A 23,435-nucleotide genomic window follows, 5' to 3' on the forward strand; every position below is an offset into this window, starting at 1 on the left:
AAGTGTTGAGATTACAGGCATGAGCTACCGTGCCTGGTCCACAGTCTATCAATCTTGTTTATTCTTTCCAAGAACCATCTTTTGGTTCCATTGATCTTCTATTTGGATTTTGGCATCTCAATTTCACTTAGTTCTCTGATTTTAGTTATTTCTTTTCCTCTGCTAGCTTCAGGGTTAGTTTGTTCTTTTTATTCTTGTTCTTCTAGGTGCAATGTTAGATTGTTAATTTGATAACTTTTTTTTTTTTTTTTTTTGAGATGGAGTCTCACTCTCTCATCTAGGCTAGGGTGCAGTGGTGCAGTCTTGGCTCATTGCAACCTCTGCTTCTGGGGTTCAAGCAATTCTCCTGCCTCAGCCTCCTGAGTAGCTGGAACTACAGGCATGCACCACCACGCCCAGCTGATTTTTTTTGTATTTTTAGTAGAGACAGGGTATCACCATCTTGGCCAGGCTGGTCTTGAACTCCTGACCTCAAGGGATCTGACCTCCTTGGCCTCTCAAGGAGCTGGGATTACAGGCATGAGCCACCACACCCAGCCAATTTGAGAACTTTCTAACTTCTTGATGTAGATGGTTAGCACTAAAAACTTTCCTCTTATCACTGTGTTAGCAGCATCTAAAAGATTTATGTTATGTCTCTCTTTTCATTAATTTCAAATAATTTTTTGATTTCTGCCTTGATTTCATTGTTCACCCAGAAGTTATTCAGGAGTAAGTTTTAAAATTTCCATGTAATTGTGTGGTTTTGAGAGATCTTGCTATTGATTTCTGTTTTTACTGCACTGTGGTCCAAATGTGTGCTTGGTATGATTTTGATTTTTTTGAATTAATTGAGACTTGCTCTATGGCCAAGCATGTGGTCAATCTTAGACTATGTTCTGTGTGCAGATGAGAAGAATGTATATTCTGTGGTTGTTGGGCAGAGGATTCTGCATATGTTTATTAGGTCCAATTGATTGGGTGTTGAGTTTCAGTCCAGAATTTTTGTGTTATGTTTCTGCCTTGATGATTTGTCTAATGCTTTCAGTGGGGTGTTGAAGTGTCTCACTATTATCGTGTTTGTCTAAGTCTTTTCATAGGTCAAGAAGAACTTATTTTATAAATCTGGGTGCTCCAGTGTTGGGTATGTACATATTTAGGATAGCTAAGTCTTCTTGTTGAGTTGAATTCTTTATTATTATGTATGTCATGCCTTTCCTTGTGCTTCTTAATTGTTGTTGGTTTAAAGTCTGTTTTAGTTGACAGAAGAATAGCGACCCCTGCTCTTTTTTGTTTTGTGTTTGCCTGAAAGATGTTTCTCTATCTCTTTACTTTGAGCCTCTGGGTGTCATTACTTGTGAGATGGGTCCCTTGTAGACAGCAAACAGTTGAGTCTTGCTTCTTTATCCAACTTGCCACCCTATTCCTTTTAAGTGTGTCATTTAACCATTTTACATTCAGGGTCAATATTGATATGTTAGGGTTTGATTTTGTCATCATATTGTTAGGTGGTTGTTATGTAGATGTGATTGCATAGTTTATAGTGTCAGTGGAATATGTGTTTAAGTGTGCTTTGTGATGACAGGTATCATTTCTTCATTTCCATGTTTAGCACTCCCTTTAGGAGCTCTTATAAGTCAGGTCTGGTAGTAATAAATCCCCTTAGCATTTGCATGTCTGAAAAGGACTTCATTTTTCCTTTGCTTATGAAGCAAAGGAAATTCTGGGTTGGAATTTCTTTTCTTTAAGGATATTGAAAATAGGCCCTATTGTCTTCTGGCTTGTGAGGTTTAAGCTGAAAGGTGTGCTCTTAGCTGAATGGGATTCTTTTTGTAAGTGCCCCTTTTCTCTAGCTGCCTTTGTGATTTTTTTCTTTTGCATAGTATGTCACAGAGGTTCTTTGAATTTCTTCAGTTTGCATGTTGACCTGTCTAGTGAGGTTTGGAAAAGTTCTGTGGACTGTATCCTCAAATATTTTTCCAAGTTGATTGTTCTCTCTTCTTCTCTTTCTGGAATGTCAGAGTTGTACATTTGGTCTCTTTACATAACCACATATTTCTTAGAAGTTTTGTTCATTTTCTCAATTATTATTTACCTCAGTTTGGGGGTGTTCTCACAGGGGAATGCCATGGGTGTAGGGTGCTGCAAGTGGGAGTGCTCCAGTGAGGAGGGCCCCACAGGCAGGGGGTGTTATAGCCAACATGATGCAGAGTGCTGCAAGCAAGGGGGCCACATGCAGGAAATGCTCCTGTGGTGACAACTGGGGCGCTTTTGGTGGGAAGTGCCCCAGTAAGGGGCACTGCAGGCAGGGGGCCATATGGGAAGGGGGTACACTCTGGTGGGAAGCACTCTGGTATTGGTAGTTGGGTTGCCTTGGGTGGACAGCTCTGGTGAGGGGCACCACAGGATGGGGGCATTCTGAGAGGGTGGCAGGGACTCAGCAGGTGGGAAGTTTTCTGAAGGGGTGGCAGCGAGGTCACAGGCAAACAAATTCTGGCAGGAGGCTGTCAGCAGAAGTGCTCTGGTGGGGCAGTGGGAGCTGCACTACTTGCAGGCATGGCCAGGCAGGGACTCTTAGAGTGTTTTCTTTATTACTGATTTCAACAATTCGATTTTTAAATTATGATGTACCTAACATGGTTGGTGTGTGTTTTATCCTGTTTAGTTTTCAGTGAACTTTTTAGATCTATGAGTTTATTGTTTTCATCACATTTAGAAAAATGTGATTTGGCCATTATTTCTTCATATGTATTTTTTCTCTTCCGTCTTTCTACTCCAGTTTTTTGTTTTTTTTTTTTTTTTTTTTGTATTATATCTTCAATTACACATACATTAGACTGCTGGTAATTTTCTGACCAGTCACTGAAGATCTATTCATTTTTTTCCCCTGGCCTCTTTTTGGTAGATTCCATTACTATACCTTTAAATTCACTGATCTTTTCTTCTGTCTTATTTTATTTACTCTTAAGCCCATCCAATGAGGTTTTCATTGTTGGTGGTGTTTTTCTTTTATAGAAGTTCCATTTGGTTCTTCTTTTTTTGTATTTTTCTTTTCTAGTTGAATTTATGTGTTCTTTTAAATACTTACACATAGTTTTAATAGCTGTTTAACACTCTGTTTGCTAGTTTGTCATCTTTGTCATCTATGGCCCTGTTTCTCTTGTCTAAATTTTCAGATGGTTATGGTCACATTTTTCTGTCTTGACATGCCTTGTAGTTTTTGCTTAGATTCTGGACATTGTGATGTTGGTAGTTGTTGAGAGCCTGGATTTTGCTATTTTCCTTTAATGAGTATAAGACTTAGCTTTGGTCAACAGTTAATTTACTTTTGATCAGTTTGACCCCTTCAAGACATGTATTCAAGCTTTGAAAGGAGTATCTAGCATAGCCTTTGTTCCAAATATTTTTTAGCCTTCTGGATTTCTACTCCTTGTCCTGAATGAATGTCCAAAGAATTTTTAGTCTGCATGGTCTGAGCTGGCTGGATTGTCTGTATACCCTTTATGAGTTCTGGGAATTGTTCAGCTTACAACTCTCTTTTTTGCTCAGCCTTGTTCTCCGCAGTGACTCAAGGGAACTACTATGAGGGTTTCTGGAGCTTCTTTTCTATGCAGGTTTTTCTTTCTGAAACAGCCCCACAACTTCCAGTTGCATCAGCCTGCTTGAATTGTGAGACTGATATTCTCAATTCAGCTCTCTATGATCCCTGTCTATATCATGGTTACAAGCAGAAAGCCATAGCTCACCTATTTTTTTTTTCACCTTCTCTCAGGGATAATAGTCTTGCATTATCTGTTATCCTGTGTCTTAAAACAGTTGTTTCTTACATATCATCAAGATTGTTATTTGTTTTTAAAGAGAGAGTAAGGATTGCTCATGTACTTTTATCAGATCCTGTAATATATTTTTAATTATATAATGTTATTGAGCTATGGTATTATTTGCAATTCGTGAACTTTTAAAGGAAATGATAGTGTAAGTTGAAATGATTTATAGCTGTTTGAATAGTCTTTGTTTAATATTTAAATTAAGGAAAGGGCCTCTTGATAATTTTATGCATTTGTCGTTTTTAAAAATCAGGTTAATATCTTAAATATAGGCTTTAAAGAAATGTGACATTCATATACAGTTTAAATTATTCTTTGCTCAATAAACTGAATGTTGTGCTTGTCATTACTCTTAATTATCTTTATAAAATATACAGTGTTTACACGATTCAGGAACTCTGGAATATGCTTGAATTTGCACATGGTCTTTTTTTTTTTAAACTTTGTCACCTGCTATTATACATCATATTTTAATCATAATGGTTTCTGTAATGATAATGATTAAAATGCACAAAAAGTTTAAAGTTGAGATGTATTAAGTAACAACTAGTAAGACAGATGTATGTATATATTAATACCTCAAAACCAAAATAAATCAGAGGAATAGGTAAGTGAAGAGAGTCCTGAAGACTCCTTATGGGATTTTAGAAAGACTTTATCATGTGAGAAATTGCTTTTGCTGGAAGATTTTCTTTCCATTTTCATAATACATTGTTATCTCTCTAGCTTTATGAGATTTCAGGAAAAAAGGAAACTAAAATTAGTTGGATTTGGAAGCTTATTTTTAGTTAATGAATAATTTGTTGAATACTTTTTCAAAATATGAATTGTTTTGCAAAAGAAAACAGGAAAATATAGTATAAGGAAAGTTAAGGAAATTTTAGTGTAATTAAAAGAACCTCCATATTATATACTATAACAATCTGTTCTCTTTAAGTAATTAGAAATCACCGTTATGTTAACTAATAAACTTTCTGTCTAAAAAATTTATTTTTGAAGATAATTTCCAGGTAATATTTGTCTCTCATAGCTTTATGCTTTAAAATGGAATTCTGTTACCAAAGTTTGTTATTTTTGAATTTGCTTCTTAAGAGGACTGTTTTCTCCTTAGGGGAATGGCTTGATAAATATTTCTGTAAGTTATATGTGAATATGTGTTTTGGTAAGGGGAGGTGAGAAGAGTCTTTGCCTAAGTATTGAAGCTAAGAATAATATATTTTTTTTGTGGTTTGAAATACTTTATGGAAGACCTTTTTTTTCCTATTTCTTATAAGAATCTACTCAAATAGGTAGATTCCTATTACAGTATAAATGCTGGAAATATAGTTTTTATGTATAACTGCTCCTTTGTGACTGGATTTTTTCCACAGAGCTTATCAAAACACAATAGAAGCAATATTGGAACTGAAGGTGGACCACCTCCTTTTGTGCCTTTTGGACAGGTAATGACTTTTGTGTTGGCGGATGAATTTAGGAAAAAGTGTTTTTTGTTAGCATTCAAGCTGTGTTTCATTATGTGCTGAACTATTTATTAAGAGGTTATGGAGTTATTTGGAAATACGAAGTTCAAGGAATTTAAGAATTTTGAGGTTTTTTTCCTTCACTGTAATTATATTGTTGATGTTTGCAAGAGGTGTTAACCCAAAGACTGAAGCAATTAAGAGCCATATCTGAAGAGTAACTTATAACTAATTAAAATAGGATGGGAGAGGGTTTTTTAAGGGAAATTCAAAAGTAAGAAGACAAAAATATGTTTTAATTTCTCACTTGTTCATTAAAAACATTAGAGGGGGAGAGAAAAATAAAGCCTCACAGAGTCATCAAAGTGCTGCTTTGAAGCAGCCCCCCTTCTGACCAGTATCTTGTGACTTCAGTTGTCTTCAGCATCAAATTGATTCTCAACAATCTTCTCCAGCCTACTCTTGCTTTATCCCTGACAATTCTAAGAATAATTCATGTGGCAACTTGCTCTTCTCCTGATGATGCCATCAAAATTTAGCTATTGGTAATCTGTCTTGCATTTGCTCTTTAATTTTCTTCAAGAGTGCTGGTCTGGCTAAGAGTAGCAATGAGTTATGGAACTAACAGGTAGGCAACAGATGTGCATTTCCATAATAAGGTTTATTGTGTGTCTTTGTGTCTAAATTTTGGTATTTAGTAAGATCATTTGACTGTTACCCTCTTTAAAAGCCTTTTATAAGATCTACTCTAACTTAAGTAAGTCATTTTTGCATCAAACCTATTTTAAAGCATTTTAAAAATAACATTGATTTTTTTTTTTACTGAGTTTGGAAGAAGAGATAGCCAAGATAAAAGGAAGTATGAAGTCCTATGGTGTGATCCATGTTGATGGTTGATATTCTCCCAGTGTAATGAAAACCCCCCATAGGGAAAACAGTGCAAACATTCTAATAACTTATATTTGAAAATAATAGTATATTTGTAAAAATTTACTTTACCCTTAAACATTTTGGTGATAACATTTCTCTTCCAGAGAGACTTATGATCTAATTATTCTTAAGACTTTGAAGTGTGTTTTATAGCTTCCTGGGGGTTAGAGAATATAATAAAGGGTATAATTTCAATAATATTATTTGGTTATAAAGTTCATTCTGAAAAAATTCTTATATAGCATCTTACAGCCTTGTACATGGGTTGAAGATAGGTAATGCTGGCTGTGTATTGGCATCAACACGATATGTTTATATTACTGAAATTTTTCTGTATTTGTGGAATACATTTCTTTGAGATCTTCTCATTTTCCCTATTAATGAGTTGAGAAAAAGTTCATTTTATATTATTTTTACTGGTAAGATTGGACTGGAGATCAGAATCGAGGGCTTCTTTTTAGGCAGTGATGCCTTTTTTTTACTTGATGAGACAAAAGTGTAAAAACTTTGAAGCCTGATGTGGGGGGAGGGTATGTTTTTAGAGTGTGGTTTATAAGTGCACAGACATCTTTTTATATGTTAATATAATTGTACTAACCAATCCACATAGGGATACTGTGGTATAATATGGAAATTAAGCTCTTAATTGCAAAACCAAATTTATGTCTTATTGTGCATTATTCAAGATTGTTTGAAATCTAAAATTATTTATTACCCTAAAATGAAAGTTAGCTCTCTTGACCCATTGTATGTTTTAAATATGTGCCCTGCTTAGATGGCCTCATATTTATATAGCTTTTAATTTTATTTACTAGTTATGTTTATTGAAAAGTTACTTTTCTGGTTTTCTACTTTTACTTTTAAATACATGGGATAGAATTTTATTTGTGTAGGCTTTTAGCTATTATAAAAGATACAAGATACTTTTGAAGAAGAAGTATTTTATAATGAAAACTTGAATCTCTTTTGGAACTACTAAGTTGACTTGTTCTTACTTGTTTTACCAGAAGTGTGTATCTCATGTCCAAGTGGATAGCAGAGAACTTGATCGAAGAAAAACATTGCAAGTTACAATGCCTATCAAACCTACAAATGATAATGATGAATTTGAAAAGCAAAGGACGGCTGCTATTGCTGAAGTTGCAAAGAGCAAAGAAGTAAGAAATCAAATCATTACACATTTTTTATTTCTTATCATTTTGTTCTATTTAGATTTTTTGTGATCGTTATTGTCTTTTCATATAAGCTAACTAATTCAACAAACGCTTAACCTTATTCTTCTTGCATATTCCATAAGTGGGAATGCCCTGCCACTTTATGGGATCTTACATATTTTATCATGTGTTCTGTTTCCAGATCTCCATGGTAGTTCTAATAAGTTACTCTTGCTGGCAAATTACCTTCCTTTTCTCCTTCTTCCTTTTTTTAAGACAATGTAGCAACTGAACCCACTTTTTATTCTGGCAGTTAGTTTCCTATTAGTAGATGGGCTAGTTGCCACTTTTTTGGAGATAATTTCCCCTTATTAATAGCAACTTATGAGAAATAGCAACTTCTGAGAGATGAATAAAAATCAGCTGATCTGTCACTGGGTCAGGATTAACATTTTTGTCTTTATACTTAATTTTATTTAGTGTATAGTAAATAATTTTATTTTTACATATATGTATTTACATACACACAAATCCTCCCTTTTAACTGACAAATAATAATTACACATATGTATGAGGTACATGTGGATTTTGATACATGTGTACAATGTGTAATGATCAAATCAGGGTAATTACTGTATCCATCACCTCAAACATTTACCATCTTTGTGTTGAGAACATTCAAAACGCATCTAGCTATTTTGAAATATACAATAAATTATTGCTAATTATAATCACCCTAGTGTTTCATAGAATACTAGAACTTATTCCTCCTAACTGTAATTTAATTCCCATTAATCAACCTCTCCCACTCTCCCTTAACCTTCACCCTTCCCAGCCTCTAGTTACTGTGCTGCTCTTCTGTGAGACAACTTTTTATCTCTCACATAGTGAGAATATGCAGTATTTGTCTTTCTGTGGTTGGCTTATGTCACTTAATGTAATGTCCTTCAGGCTTATCCATGTTGCTGAGAATGGCAGGATTTCTTTCTTTTTTATAACTGAATAATAATCAATTATGTATAGGCAGTCAGGTCTCCATGTCTGTGGATTCAGCTGTTCCTAACTATGGATTCAACCAACAGTGGATCAGAAATATTTGTGGGGGGAAAAGGGATGGTTGCATCTATACTGAATGTGTACAAACTTTTTTTTGGTCTTGTGATTATTTCCTAAGGATATAGTATAACAGCTACTTATATAACATTTGTACCATATAAGGAATTATAAGTAATCTAGAGATTATTTAAATATATAGGAGTGGCCAGGCACCATGGCTTATGCCTGTAACCCCAGCACTTTGGGAGGCTGAGGTGGGTAGATCACCTCAGCCTGACCAACATAGCAAAACCTGTCTCCACTGAAATTACAAAATTAGCTGGGTATGCTGATGCATGCATGTAATCCCAGCTACTCAAGAGGCGGAGGCAGGAGAATCGCTTGAACCCAGAAGGCAGAGGTTGCAGTGAGCCAAGATTGCACTATTGCGCTCCAGCCTGGGCAACAAGAGCGAAACTCCATTTCAAAAAATAAAAATTTAAAAAAATAAAGTATACAAGAGAATGTGCATAGGTTATATACAAATACTATATCATTTTATGTAAGGGACTTGAGCATCCATGTTTTTTTTTTTTATCTCCTAGGAGTGGGAGAGTGGTGGGAGTCCTAGAACCAATTCCTCATGGATAACAAAGGATGACTCTATAACACGTTTTCTTTATCCCTTCATCTGATAGTGGGCACTCAGGTTGATTTCATAACTTGGCTATTGTGACTAGTGCTGCAGTAAATATGGGAGTTATCTCTTTGACCTACTGCTTTCCTTTCCTTTGGATAAATACCCAGTAGTGGGATTGCTCAATCATATGCTAGTTGTATTTTTAGTTTTTTTGAGCAAACTCCATATTGTTTTCTGTAATGGCTGCACTAATTTACATTCCCACCAACAGTACATAAGAGTTGTTTCTTTAAATCCTCACCGGTTTTTTTTTTTTTTTTTTTGTCCTTTTGATTATAGCAGTTTTAACTGGGTTGAGATAATACCTCATTTTGTTTTGATTTGCATCTCCCTGATGATGTTACTGAGACACCCAGGGTTCAGTCTAGATCCTGCTGCTCACTGCACAGTAAGCCAATCACTGAGACAATGAGTGTTGCCAGGAAAGAAGGCTTTAATTGGGTGCTGCAGCTGAACAGATGGGTGATCAGTCTCAAATCCATCCCCCCGATGGGCTAAAATTAGGGGTTTATATAGCAGAGAAGAAATCTATGTGCAGGAAAATAGGAACTAAGGAGGGGTAAGGAAGCAATTATGATGAATGAGGGGTGTGGCATCTCATTGTCTGGATGTGGTGGTCTGGTGAATTTTAGTTCTTGATACTTTTTGAAAGGCCTGAGTGTCAACTGAGGAAGGAACTCAGATAAAGATAAATCAAATGAAAGTTTCAGACTTTAAGATCAGAAGGTTCAATTTGTGTTTATACAAAAAAACGGTCTATGGGACTATTGGGCTGATTTCAATGATAAATGATGTTGAACATTTTTTCATATACTTGTTGGCCATTTTTATGGTCTTTTGAAAAATGATATTCAAATCATTTGTCCATTTTTAAATTGGATTGTTTGGCTTTTTTTTTTTTTTTTTTTTTTTTTTGACAGAGGCTCACTCTGTCGTCCAGGCTGGAGTACAGTGGTGTGATCTCGGCTTTCTGTAACCTCTGCCTCCCAAGTTCAAGCTATTCTCCAGCCTCAGCGTCCCAGGTAGCTGGGACTACAGGTGTGCACCACTGTGTCTGGCTAATTTTTTTTTTTGTATTTTTAGTAGAGACAGGGTTTCGCCATGTTGGCCAGTCTAGGCTCGAACTCCTGACCTTAGGTGATCCGCTCACATTGGCCTTCCAAAGTGCTGGGATTACAGGCATGAGCCACCACACCTGGCTGGGTGTATTTTTTTGTTTTGTTTTGGTTTTGAATTGTTATGTTCCTTATATATTCTAGATATTAACCCCTTGTCAGATGAATAGTTTGCAATTATTTTCTTTCATTCTGTAGGTTGTCTCTTCACTCTGTTGATTGAATTCTTGGCTACACAGAAGCTTTTTAGTTTGATATAATCTCATTTGTCTATTTTTACTTGTGTGCCTGTGTTTTTGTGGTCTTATCCAAAAAATCTTTGCCCAGACCAACCTGAAGCAACAAACCCCTTCCTCTTATATTATTGACAGCCAAAGGTTCTCTTTTTATTATTTTGAATTTTTTGCTTATTTGTAATAGGTGTTTTTCCTAGTTATTTACTGATTTCTTTTAGATTGATAAGAAATTTTAGGTCATAAATTAGTTGCTACATAGATAGACATTTCTTAACCAGTGAGATTGAAATTATTTCCTTTATTCAAAAGGAATAAGAATTCAATTCATTACAGAATGAAGCTTAGCTTATAATTGCTTTCCTATTTAATTTTGAAGTGTAAGTAGTAGTGTTCTTGAATTTTGGTTGTTCTTCCCGCAATGTCTTTCTGTTGTCAGTCTAATGTAGGGGCCAGAAGCACAAGCCCTGGAATCACAGGCTGGAAGCATATCCTGCCGACACCTTTGGATGGTTATTCAGCTTTTTGTATCCCCTGTTTTTTATTTTTTTCATCTGTGAAACTCAGAGATAATAATGGTACCTACTTCATATGTGAGAATTTAAACATTTAGAGCCAATACTACTGCTACTTGGCACAAATCATAATACTCTTGCTCAAAGCTCTCAATAAACATGACTATTGCTACTCTTTATGTTTTCCTCTATCCAAGGCATACTTTTAAAAAACCAGTTTTACCATTTTTTAAGCTAATATGTTTTACATAATTTGCATGAAACATTTTTTTTCCAGAAATTTATAAAATTATGGAGTTTCAGAATATATTGAGAATATATATTTTTAAAATGATTATAGAAAGATGTTCTTTTGATTCACATTTAACTCAAATGAACTTTTCTACCAAGGATTTTGTTGGATGCAGTTACAGCTGTCTATTTATGGGAGCATAGTTAACCTATTGTAATGTGCTTCTTTTTGTTGTCACAATTGATATTATATTTTCCCATAAATATTTGATAAATAAAGCATCTTAGTTTTTTTTTTTGTTTTTTTTTTTTTTACAGCAGACATCAAAACATCTCAATTTATATGTGAGATAATTGATGGAGGCTCAAAACTAACAGACAAACTTGGGACTTGCCCGAGGTTATCCGGTGATAATTGTGGGACTCAATCGATGTAACTTAGAAGATCTCAATCATAGTAATATAAACATACTAAATAAGCAGATTGCAATTTTAAATATAATAGTCTGTTTAGGACTCAAGATAGTGAGAGCTGAGCCAAGATATGAAGGAGGTAAGATAATTAACTACTTGGTTATCTGAGCAAGAGTATTCCAGGCAGAAGGAAAAGCCATGGCAGAGACTCTAAAGCAGGAGCACAGAGAAACAGCAGAGTGACCAGCGGAAGCAGAGAGATCAGAGGGACAAGTAGTAGAAGCTAAAGTCAAGAGAGATAATGGAGGTTTCCTTATGTAGGGCCCTGTAAACTACTGTAAAGACATTATACTTCATTCAAGGAGAAATGGGAGCCTTTGGAATGTTTTGAGCACAGCAGTAACATCAGCTGACCTATATTCTAAAAGAGTAATTCTAGCTGCTGTGTTCAGACTTGGTTATAGAGAAGGAAAATTGGAAACCAACAAATAGAGAATTATTAAAGTAATCTAGGATTTTAAAAAAAATGATGATGGCTTGGACAAATATAGCAGTTGTGTAGGTAGCGCAGAGTGGTCAGATTTTGGAATTTTGGAGGAGCCATTAGGGTTACTGAGATTGGATACAGGGTACAAGAGAAGATGTGGTATCAAGAATGAATCTAGCCGGGTGCAGTGGCTCATGCCTGTAATCGCAGCACTTTGGGAGGCCGAGGCGGGCGGATCACCTGAGGTCGGGAGTTCAAGACCAGCCTGACCAACATGGAGAACCCTGTCTCTACTAAAAATACAAAATTAGCTGGGCGTGGTGGTGCATGCCTGTAATCCCAGCTACTCAGGAGGCTGAGGCAGGAGAATCACTTGAACCCGGGAGGCCGAGTTTGCAGTGAGCCTAGATTGCGCCATTGCACTCCAGCCTGGGCAACAAGAGTGAAACCCCATCTCAAAAAAAAAAAAAAAAAAAAAATGAATCTAAGGGTTTTACCCAGAGAAATTGGCACATTGGAGTTGCTTGCCTTGAAATGAAGAAGCCTGGAGTGGAGCAGATGTGAGGGGAGGAAGATTTGGTGCTCCATTTTGAACATGTGAATATTGAGGTAGTTACCAGACATGCATGTAGTTTAATAGGCAGTAATAGACATAATGTTTAATAGACAGTAAGATTGAAGAATGAGCTTTAAAATAGATACATGCACTTGAGAGTTGTAGACATATGGATGGCATTGAAAATTATGAGGCCAAATGAGATCACCAAAGGAATGAATGTTGATAGAGAACAGAAAAAGCTAAGGAATGAACCCTGTAACACTTCAAGTTGAACTTACAGCCTAGATGGCAGAAGTGGAACCAGCCAAGGCATGACCAATAACAGGATAAAAACAGATAATGAAGAAAATAGATTATGGAGAAGGAAGTGTTAAACTTATCAAAGGCAATTGAAAAGTTATATAAGATGAGCACTTAGAATTAATATAGAATCGAGGAAGTTGTTTATTCCATCCTCATTCCTCTTAACATTCATATGGTTGGTGGTATGATAAATCATACGGGATTAAGATAAAGTATAACCATGCATGTACCAACAGTGTGTGGGTTGATGTGGTCAAAATCTGTGTGAGTTCTTTAATGATTATTTCAGTTTTTTTTTTTTTTTTTTTTTTAAATAAGGAAGTAAGCATAGTCAACAGCGACATAAGAGAAGGAGGTTTGAGAAGTGAGGAGAATGTGTAAAATAGTGGTCTAGAAGATTAGGTATATGTGTGGGCTAGGGAAATATGTTAAGATTGCTAGACAGCATTAAGGCCCACTTGAGTTTTACACTCATGATGATCTCATGGATGCCTAATTCATATAATATGAACAAAAAGGTGTGGCTCATAAAGGGCAACACCAGTTACCTTATGGGTAATGTTTAGGTTGTGATGGTTCTAGATATTTTATATGAATGAGTATTAACCATTTTAGAGCAGTAAAAAGCAACTCTGAAAATGCTACTTATCCTATTCCTTAATCCATAAAATGGAAAGAAAATTATAAGTAAATGCATCCAGAAGATGGGACTATTTCACTGGCACCAAAGGAAAAAGCACTTTTGGAATTATGGGTTGTAAATTTTGGAAATATATTTAATTTGGAGCAGGTGAGATTCCAGACTTTTCAGGTAATTTTTTTCCAGTATATTAACCAAAATAGTAAATACCATCTATTATTGAGTGTTTGCCATGTGCCAGCTACTGAGATAATCACTTCATATCAATGATGTCATTTAATGCTCCCAATATCCCAATGAGGTAGGTTTTCTAATCCCAGTTTTAAAGATGAAAAACCTGAGGCTCTGTGGAAAGTGGAAGTTAAGTGACTTGCCTGAAGGCTAAAGATAGTGGCTGGGCCAAGATAAGTCCCAGCCTTGTCTAGTTCCAAAGCCAGTGTGCTTAACTGTGCTACCTTGTCTCCCAGTCTAATAAATTTTGTATCACATTAATAAATATATTTTTCTAGTTATACAAGTAATGACTATGAAGACATTTCAAATATTTTTTCTTTCTGGGATTCCATAAACCAAAAATTTAATGAATCTAGTAATGAATCTTTGGTGATTGAAGATGTGGTTTTAATTTTGATTTGAGTTAAATGTAAATACTCTAGTTTATCAGCTACCTAATAGAGATACTTAATATGTTATCCATTAGTGCTCATCCAACATTTAAACAAAATTTTCATGTATACTTCTTTGTATTTTATTATGTATAAAATAATTTTCTAATGTTATATAAATTTATATCTAAGATGTTTCCTTACTGTAATCATTTTAAAACATATTTTAAAATATTGGTCATTGTCTCTAATAAAAATTGTTTTAGTATCTTCTTTTATTATATCTATTAGAACTATAAAAACATTAGCCGGGTGAAGTGGCTCATGCCTGTAATCTCAGCAGTTTGGGAGGGCAAGGTGGGTGGATCATCTGAGGTCAGGAGTTTGAGACCAGCCTGGCCAACCTGGTGAAACCCCATCTCTACTAAAAATACAAAAATTAGCCGGGTGGTAGTGGCACATGCCTGTAATCCCAGCTACTGAGGAGGCTGAGGCTGGAGAATCACTTGAGCCTGGGAGGCAGAGGTTGTGGTGAGCTGAGATCGTGCCACTGTACTCCAGTCTGGGTGACAGAATGAGACCCTGTCTCAAAAAACAAAAAAAAAATTATAAAAGTATTGTATAACCAAATGTTCATACTATACAGGTAACAACTGGGGATGCTTTTCAGTTATGAATTTGTATCTTTCCAAACCAACATTCTTTATGTCCTAATCTTTTCCTAATAGTTTTGAAAAACAAAAATAATATCAAATCAAAATTTCAAATTTAATGTCACATATGTTTATTCAAAAAAGATAGGCCAAATAAGAAATACAGACTTAAAAGCTTTTATATGTAATTGGGAAGAAATGACATATTACCTGATTCATGTAAATAATAAATTAGTAATGAGAGTTTTAATCTAATGTTCAAACTTGTTTACTAAGATTATGCAATCATAATACTGAATTATGGACATAATTTTATCGATTCTAAAGATAACCTTGCCTGATAGCTGGATTTAGAACCCAACTCTCAAGACAGTAGTCTAAGTATTTTACCTAAAATCATTTTAACAAGTAATCTTCATAATGCTTGTATTATTTTCTTCTCTATAGTTGTACACTCATTTTCATGACTTCCCTTTTATTCACAAATCATGTAATTATTTTTATTGCCTGGCCTGGATTTGTGAATAAAAGAGATTGTAAGTAGTAGATATGTTTGCTATTCAAAAAGAATAAGTTAATATTGTATTTTTTCATGTAAAACATAATTAAGAGACTTTTAATTACTTCAGTTGTTTTTAGTCATAGCTTAGTTTTTAGAGCTATTTTTAAATGCCGTTTACATACCTCTCTTTTATCTTTCTCTTATCTAAAGACCAAGACATTTGGAGGAGGTGGTGGTGGTGCCAGAAGTAATCTCAATATGAATGCTGCTGGTAACCGAAATAGGGAAGTTTTACAGAAAGAAAAGTCAACCAAATCAGAGGGAAAACATGATGGTGTCTATAGAGAACTGGTAAGGCTAAAGAACCAACCACAAATTTAAAGTGTTACTTCTTTAAATGATTCTTTTATTCTTTCTTACCACCACCACTAGCTTTGTGCAATGTATTATGGATAGATGTTATAACTCTTGAAGGCTTTCATTAAGGATAACAAATCATGAAAAATTTGGAATGTTTGAAAAATAATTTACTTAAAACTTCTATCTCACTTAAATTACTAATAATATATTTTGGAATGGATTGATAAAAAGCCATCAAAAGATGATGCATCGAAAACATACATTTTTCTGTGTTTCCCCACCTTCCCCACATTTTTTGTCAAATTTTGTCCAAAGTGATTTTGTTTTGTTTTCTACTGCTTTTTGGGAAGAATATTGTAAAACAAGCATATGTATTATGTGGACCCAATTGCAAAATATTCTTGAATTTTTAAGATAAATGAGTGGAGTCAAACATACTTCTGGCATGCTGCAGTGTTCTCAAATCTAAGGATGTTGGCAAAAATTCATTTTCCTCTGCCTTTAGAGGTTGAATGACTTTGGTTGATTTTTCTCTATAGTGTACAAATTATGCAAAAACAGCTTAAACCATGGGGGTTTATTATTTCATATAACAAGAGTTCAGAGGTAGATGGTTACAAGTGTGGGTAAATTCAGCAGTATAACAATATTAGAGCATTTATGGGTATTTCCATGATTTCTTGGCTTTCTCCTTAGTGTTATGTAACTGCTCAATGGATTGACCTTACCTACTGCCTAAATAGAGCTGATTTATCAAGACAAGGGAATTACAGTAGAGAAAGAGTAATTCATGCAGAGCCAGCTATTGTGAGTGACTGGAGTTTTATTATTGCTTCAAATCAGTCTCAGCGATCATTCAGGGATCAGAGCGGTTTTTTTTTTTTTTTTTTGAGATGGAGTTTCATTCTTGTTGCCCAGGCTCAGGCTGGAGTGCAATGACTCAATCTTGGCTGACTGCAACGTCCGCCTCCTGGGTTCAAATGATTCTCCTCTCTCAGACTCTTGAGTAGCTGGGATTATAGGCACCTGCCACCACACCCAGCTTTTTTTTTTTTTATTATTATTTTTAGTAGAGACCAGTGTTTCACTATATTGGTAAAACTGGTCTCAAACTCCTGACCTCAGGCGATCCACCCACTTCTGCCTCCCAAGGTGCTGGGATTACAGGCGTGAGCCACCATGCCCAGTGGGATCAGAGTTTTTTAAGGACAAGTTGGTGGGTGGGAGAAGCCAGTGAGCCAGGAGCACTGATCTTAGGAGCAGTTTGCAGAGGGTCAGAATCTTGTAGCCTCCAGCTGCATAACTCCTAAATCATAATTTCGAATCTTATGACTGTAATGGTTAATACAGAGTGTCAACTTGATTGGATTGAAGGATACAAAATACTGATCCTGGGTGTGTCTGTGAGGATGTTGCCAAAGGAGATTAACATTTGAGTCAGTGACCTGGGAAAGGCAGACCCACCCTTAATCTGGGTGGGCACAATCTAATCAGCTGCCAGTGTACAATATAAGCAGGTAGAAAAATATGAAAAGACAGACTGGCCTAGCCTCCCAGCCTACATCTTTCTCCTGTGCTGGATGCTTCCTGCTGTCAAACATCAGACTCCAAGTTCTTCAGTTTTGGAACTTGGACTGGCTCTCCTTGCTCCTCAGCCTGCAGATAGCGTGTTGTGGGACCTTGTGAGTTAATACTTCATAAACTCCCCTTTATATATATATATATATTTTCCATTAGTTTTGTCCCTGTAGAGAACCCTAATACAGATTTTGGTACCAGGAGTGGTTCTAGAGGAACAAAATTTTAAGGATGTGGTTCTTTCGTTAGATTTGGGGTTTTTGGAGTTGGCTGCTTACTATAATTAGATCCAAAACTGCTAAGGACTGTACTGCTAATAGTGTGGAGAACACTGATTGTCCTTTACATGAACTTTTTAGAGAGTTATGCAAAATAAATACATTTGACATTTTTGGTTCATCACTTGTGAGAGGCAAGGAGTTTAGTAACTCTATACATAATACCTTTGACCATATATGGAGAACCAGGGAACAAAATGAAGCTGGTTGGTTGCTCCTAAGTTCAGTGGACAAAGTGATGAAAGAAAATAATGAAAGGCATCCTATCTCCTGGCTTCAGAACAGATACTGAGCCTCAAATCTGCTAAGATTGCGCTGAGTGAGAGCCTTATTGTTACTGGTGGGGTTCTTGTTCTTAGAACTCCCAAGATGGTGGCCGGCCATTTCCAAGATGGCCGCAAGCCTCTTGTTCTCTGACCTGGCCTTCTTGGCCTCATGGATTCTAAGGAATGGAACCTTGGGCCATGCGGTGACTGGTACAGCTCTATTAGAAGTGATGAGTCACAGAAGAAAACCGTGGAACCCAGCTACTGGTGTTCAGCTCAATTAGGACAAACCTGGGACTTAGCCATACAGGAAAAATGGCGAGCCTTTAGCCTGATAGGGAGTGGCAGCTGGCATCCCACTGGATCAGAAACGCAGTGGACACCTGCTGGATCTGGAGGTGTGGAAGTTAACGGCGGGTCTTCGATGGCGGCAAACAGCAGTGGTGGACGTCAAGTGAAAACTCAGCTTGAGCCATAACAAACATGGACCAGAAGATTGTGCAGTTGCAAGATTTAATAGAGTGAAAACAGAGCTCCCATAAAATGGGAGAGGACCCTAAGGGGGTTGTTGTTTCCAGCTTGAATATCTGGGTTTAGATCCCAATCATTGTCCCTCCCCCTGTCCCGCTGTGCTCTCAGGCGATAGATAATTGGTTATTTCTTTACCTCCTGTTTTTCCTAATTAGCATTTTAGTGAGCTGTCTTTACTACCTGATTGGTCGGGTGTGAGCTAAGTTGCAAGCCCCGTGTTTAAAGATGGGTGCAGTCACCTTCCCCAGCTAGGCTTAGGAATTCTTAGTCGGCCTAGGAAATCCACCTAGTCCTGTGTCTCATTATCTCCTGTGGAGAAAAAGCTGAAATTGTGGAAAAACAGACACAAGTTTTTATCATGCGGGTGGCTGACATGCGGTGAAAGGTGCATGCACAGCCTTGCCAGGTGTCGACTGTTAAAGTGAGGGCATTGATTGGAAAAGAGTAGGACCTTGTAGCTTGGAATGGGGACGTGTGGGTAGACCCTGATGAAGCTGGGGACACTGAGTTTATAAACTCTGATGAATTTTTTTTGCTAGAAGAAATAGCTTCCCCATCCGCAGTAATAGCTTGAGTTTTCTAATTTATTTAAACAGAAATCTGAAGGGCAAATATGGGAATGTATATTCAGTGTGTGAGATAATGGTGAAAGAAACATAGAGTTGGATCAGGCTGAATTTGTTGATTTAGGCCTGCTAAGTAGGGACTCTGCATTTAATATTGCAGCTCTGGGAGTTATAAAATAAAAAGTCTAATAGTTTATTTGCTTGGTTAGCTGAAATGTGGATTAAAAGATGGCCCACTGTGAGCGAGCTGGAAATGCCTGATCTCCCTTGGCTTAATGTAGAGGAAGGGATACAAAGGCTTAGGGAGATTGGGATGGTGGAGTTGATTAGTCTCTTTAGACCTACTCATTCCAACTGGGAGGGTCCAGAAGATATACCCTTGACCAACGCCTTGCAAAATAGATTTGTGAGGGCAGCACAGGCCTCTTTGAAGATGCCCTGTAATTGCTCTTCTCTGTATGTCAGAGCTAACAATGTGAACTGCAGTCACTCAACTACAAAATTTAAATACAATGTGAATAATTGGATCCCAAGGTGGCAAGGACCAAGTGGGGGCACTCAACCATCAAAGGCAAGTTTAAGTGTAGCTACTGTAGTGGACAGCAGAGGCAAAATGGCAATCAGAATAATCTGACTTGTGTAGAGCTCTGGCATTGGCTAATTAATCATGGTGTTCCTAGATGTGAAATTGATAGGAAGCCTACTGCATTCCTACTTAATTTAGGCAAGCAGAAAGCTTCTAGGTCTAATGGACAAAAGATAATTTGAATTATGAAAGTAGAGATTTGCAGCCCCTCAATTTTCAGCCAGTTTACAGATCCAGAACCCCTTTAATGAAGGGGAGGCTGGGTCCTGTTGAGGAAGGACCCCGCTACATTACTGACAGTTTATGCAGTGAATCTTTCTCCTATCCTTCTCCAAGGAGACCTCCAGCCTTTTACCAGAGTAACTGTGCACTGGGGAGAGAGAAATGATCAAACATTTCAGGGACTACTGGAAACTGGCTCTGAGCTGATGTTGATTCCAAGGGACCCAAAATGTCATTGTGGCCCCCCAGATAAAGTAGGGGCTTTTAGACATCAGGAAATTAATGGAATTTTAGCTCAGGTCCAAATTACAGTGGATCCAGTGGGTACCTGGACTCATCCTGTGGTCATTTCCCCAGTGCCAGAATGCATAATTAGAATAGACATACTTAGTTGCTGGCAGAATCCCCACATTGGCTCCCTGACTGGTAGGGTGAGGGCGATTATGGTGGAAAAGGCCAAATGGAAGCCATTAGAGCTGCCTCTACCTAGAAAAATAGTACATCAAAAACAATATTGCATCCCTGGAGGGATTGCGGAGATTAGTGCCACCATCAAGGACCTGAAAGACATGGGTGGTGATTCCCACCACATCCCCATTCAACTCTCCCATTTGGCCTGCTCAGAAGACAGATGGATCTTGGAGAATTACAGAGGATTATCAAGTGGTGACTCCAATTGCAGCTGCTGTACCAGATGTGGTTTCATTGCTTGAGCAAATTAACACATCTCCTGGTACCTGGTATGCAGTCATTAACTTGGTAAATGCCTTTTTCTCCATTCTGGTCCATAAGGCCCACCAGAAGCAATTTGCCTTCAGCTGGCAAGGCCAGAAATATACCTTTACTGTCCTTCCTCAGGGGTATATCAACTCTCTGGCTTTGTGTCATAATTTTATTCAGAGAGAACTTGATTGCTTTTCACTTTGCAATATATCACACTGGTCCATTACACTGATGACATATGCTGATTGGATCCAGTGAGCATGAATTAGCAAACACAGTGGGCTTATTGGTAAGATATTTGCATGCCAGAGGATGGGAAATAAATCCAACTCAAAATTCAGGGATGTTCTGCCTCAGTAAAATTTCTAGGGGTCCAGTGGTGTGGGGCGTGTTGAGATTCCTTCTAAGGTGAAGGGTAAATTGCTGTATTTGGCCTCTCCTATAACCAAGAAAGAGGCATAGTGCCTAGTGGGCCTATTTGGATTTTGGAGGCAACACATTCCTCATTTGGATGTGTTACTCTGGCGCATTTATTGTGACCCAAAAGGCTGCTAGTTTTGAGTGGGGTCTAGAACATGAGAAGGTTCTGCAACAGGTCCATGCTGCTGTGCAAGCTGCTCTGCCACTTGGGCCATATGACCCAGCAGATCCAATGGTGCTTGAGTTGTCAGTGGCACAGACACTAGTTGGAGCCTTTCGCAGGCCCCCATAGGTGAATCACAGCAGAAGTCTCTAGAGTTTTGTAGTAAGACCCTGTCGTCTTCTGTGGATAACTGCTCTTTTTTTGATAGACGGCTCTTGGCCTGTTACTGGGTTTTGGTGGAAACTGAACATTTGCCTGTGGGTCATCGGGTCACCATGCAATCTGAACTGCCTATCATGAACTGGGTGCTTTCTGACTATCTCACCATAAAATGTCCCATGCACAGCAGCATTCCGTCATCAAATGGAAGTGGTATATGTGATTGGGCTTGAGCAGGTCCTGAAGGCACAAGTAAGTTACATGAGGAAGTGGCTCAAACACCAATGGTCTCCACTCCTGCCATCCTGCCTTCTTTCCCCCAGCCTACACCAGTGGCCTCATGAGGAGTCCCTATGATCAATTGACAGAGGAAGAGAAGACTGGGGCCTAGTTCACAGAGGTTCGGCACAGTATGCAGGCACCACCTGAAAGTGGACAGCTGCAACCTACAGCCCTTTTCTAAGACATTTCTGAAGGATAGCAGTGAAGGGAAATCTTCCCACTGGGCAGAACTTCAAGCAGTGCACCTAGTTGTGCACTTTGCATTTAAGGAGAAATGGCGAGATGTGCAATCATATACTGATTCATGGGCTATAGCCAATGGTTTGGCTGGATGATCAGGGACTTGGAAGAAGCATGATTGGAAAATCAGTGACAAATTTGGGAAAGAGGTATGTTGATGGACCATTCTGAGTGGTCAAAAACTGAAGATGTTTGTATCCCATGTGAGTGCTAACCAAGGGGTGACCTCAGCAGAGGAGGATTTTAGTAATCAAGTGGATAGGATGACCCATTCTGTGGACACCACCTCAGCCTCTGTTCCCAGCCACCCCTGTTATATCCCAATGTGACCATGAACAAAGTGGCCATGGTGGGAGGGAGGGAGGTTATGCATGGACTCAGCAACATGGACCTCCACTCACCAAGGCTGACCTGGCTATGGCCACTGTTGAGTGCCCAATTTGCCAGCACCAGAGACCAATACTCAGCCCTCAATATGGCACTGTTCCTTGGGGTGATCAGCCAGCTACCTGTTGGCAGGTTGATTATATTGGACATTTTCCATCATGGAAAGGGCACAGATTTGTTCGCACTGGAATAGACACTCACTATCTGCCTAAGTAATTTCTTCTTATCTCCTGTATCATTCCCCCCTCTGGAGTGGTAACCCTAACTGCTGTTGGGTGTTGGACGATGACTCTTTTGGCTACTTCCTGCTGAAAAGAGGCATTGTGCAGGGAACAACAGCTAAGGCTCCTCCTAGGGTCAATTTAAAGGTCCTTGGAAGAAAGGCATGTACATGCGTTGTTCTGTCTACAGCACCATTTGGAGTTTGATTGCTGTCAGCGATTCCAATGGGTTGTAATACTGGTTTGCCTCCACCAGATGTTGCTGAAACACTAATATAAATGGAACATGCCTTTTGGGATAAGTGGCATTGGATTTGGATGGCTAGAGTAACTTCAGTGTTAACCTTGGCTAAATCTTTTCTGCAGTTATTAATTCCATGCTTAAACTTTCCAACTTGTCCTAAACATCCTTCTTTTTAAACAACCAATGATTCTTTCTAGGACAAGTGTTTACCATCCGTAAAATCCTTTTATGACTTCCCCAAACCATCCACAGCTTGCTTAAACCTTCTAACTTGTCCTAAACATCCCTCTTTTAAACAACCAACTATTCTCTTTAGGACAAGTACTTACTATACAAGATCCTTTCTTATGTAAAATCTCTTTCCTTTATAACCTTATTTGCATAGCCGGAGTGTGACATATTACCAAACCCAACACAGTTGTAGGAGATTCATTGATAGTGAAATTTTCGTGCTTCTTTTTTGTTGGTAATTATTATTCCTGCTATTAGGATAACAATTAAGCAATATACTACAGCAATGGAAACTGTCTGATATTCCAGTTAGAAGGTGGTTACTTGTATAACCTTACTGCAAATAGTAGAGTGAGTATAGCAACTCCCACAAGTGTTGTATAGTACGTAATTTCCATCTAAAATTTTACTTGCTAAGATACAGAATTTCCCTTTGGGAGTCTATGAAGTTCCTTGATTTTATCTTCCCAAACGAACCTCTGGGTTATGGACACCCTACTCACTTTCATTATGTGGCAGAATTTGGAGGATAATTGTCCAGAACTAGGATGTTGATACAGATTTTTACATTAGCCATCCCTTTTTGTTTCTTCCAAGCTACAGGAGATTACCACTTGATTTCACAGGAATAAGCAG

General features: G+C 37.7%; 1 protein-coding gene across 12 annotated transcripts in view; it reads left to right on the forward strand.

Annotated features, from left to right (window-relative positions):
* TDRD3 (tudor domain containing 3) overlaps window positions 1-23,435 on the forward strand; it is a 199,526-nt gene that overhangs the window by 90,473 nt on the left and 85,618 nt on the right. For all 12 annotated transcript variants that reach the window (XM_074021591.1, XM_005585951.5, XM_065533307.1 and 9 more), the window contains 3 exons: window positions 5,177-5,248; window positions 7,204-7,353; window positions 15,553-15,693. In XM_074021591.1, the coding sequence (XP_073877692.1) occupies window positions 5,177-5,248; window positions 7,204-7,353; window positions 15,553-15,693 (363 nt within the window). The remainder of the gene's footprint in view (window positions 1-5,176; window positions 5,249-7,203; window positions 7,354-15,552; window positions 15,694-23,435) is intronic.

This window comes from Macaca fascicularis, chromosome 17 (genome assembly GCF_037993035.2).
Source record: "Macaca fascicularis isolate 582-1 chromosome 17, T2T-MFA8v1.1".
In the NCBI taxonomy this organism is placed as follows: domain Eukaryota; kingdom Metazoa; phylum Chordata; class Mammalia; order Primates; family Cercopithecidae; genus Macaca; species Macaca fascicularis.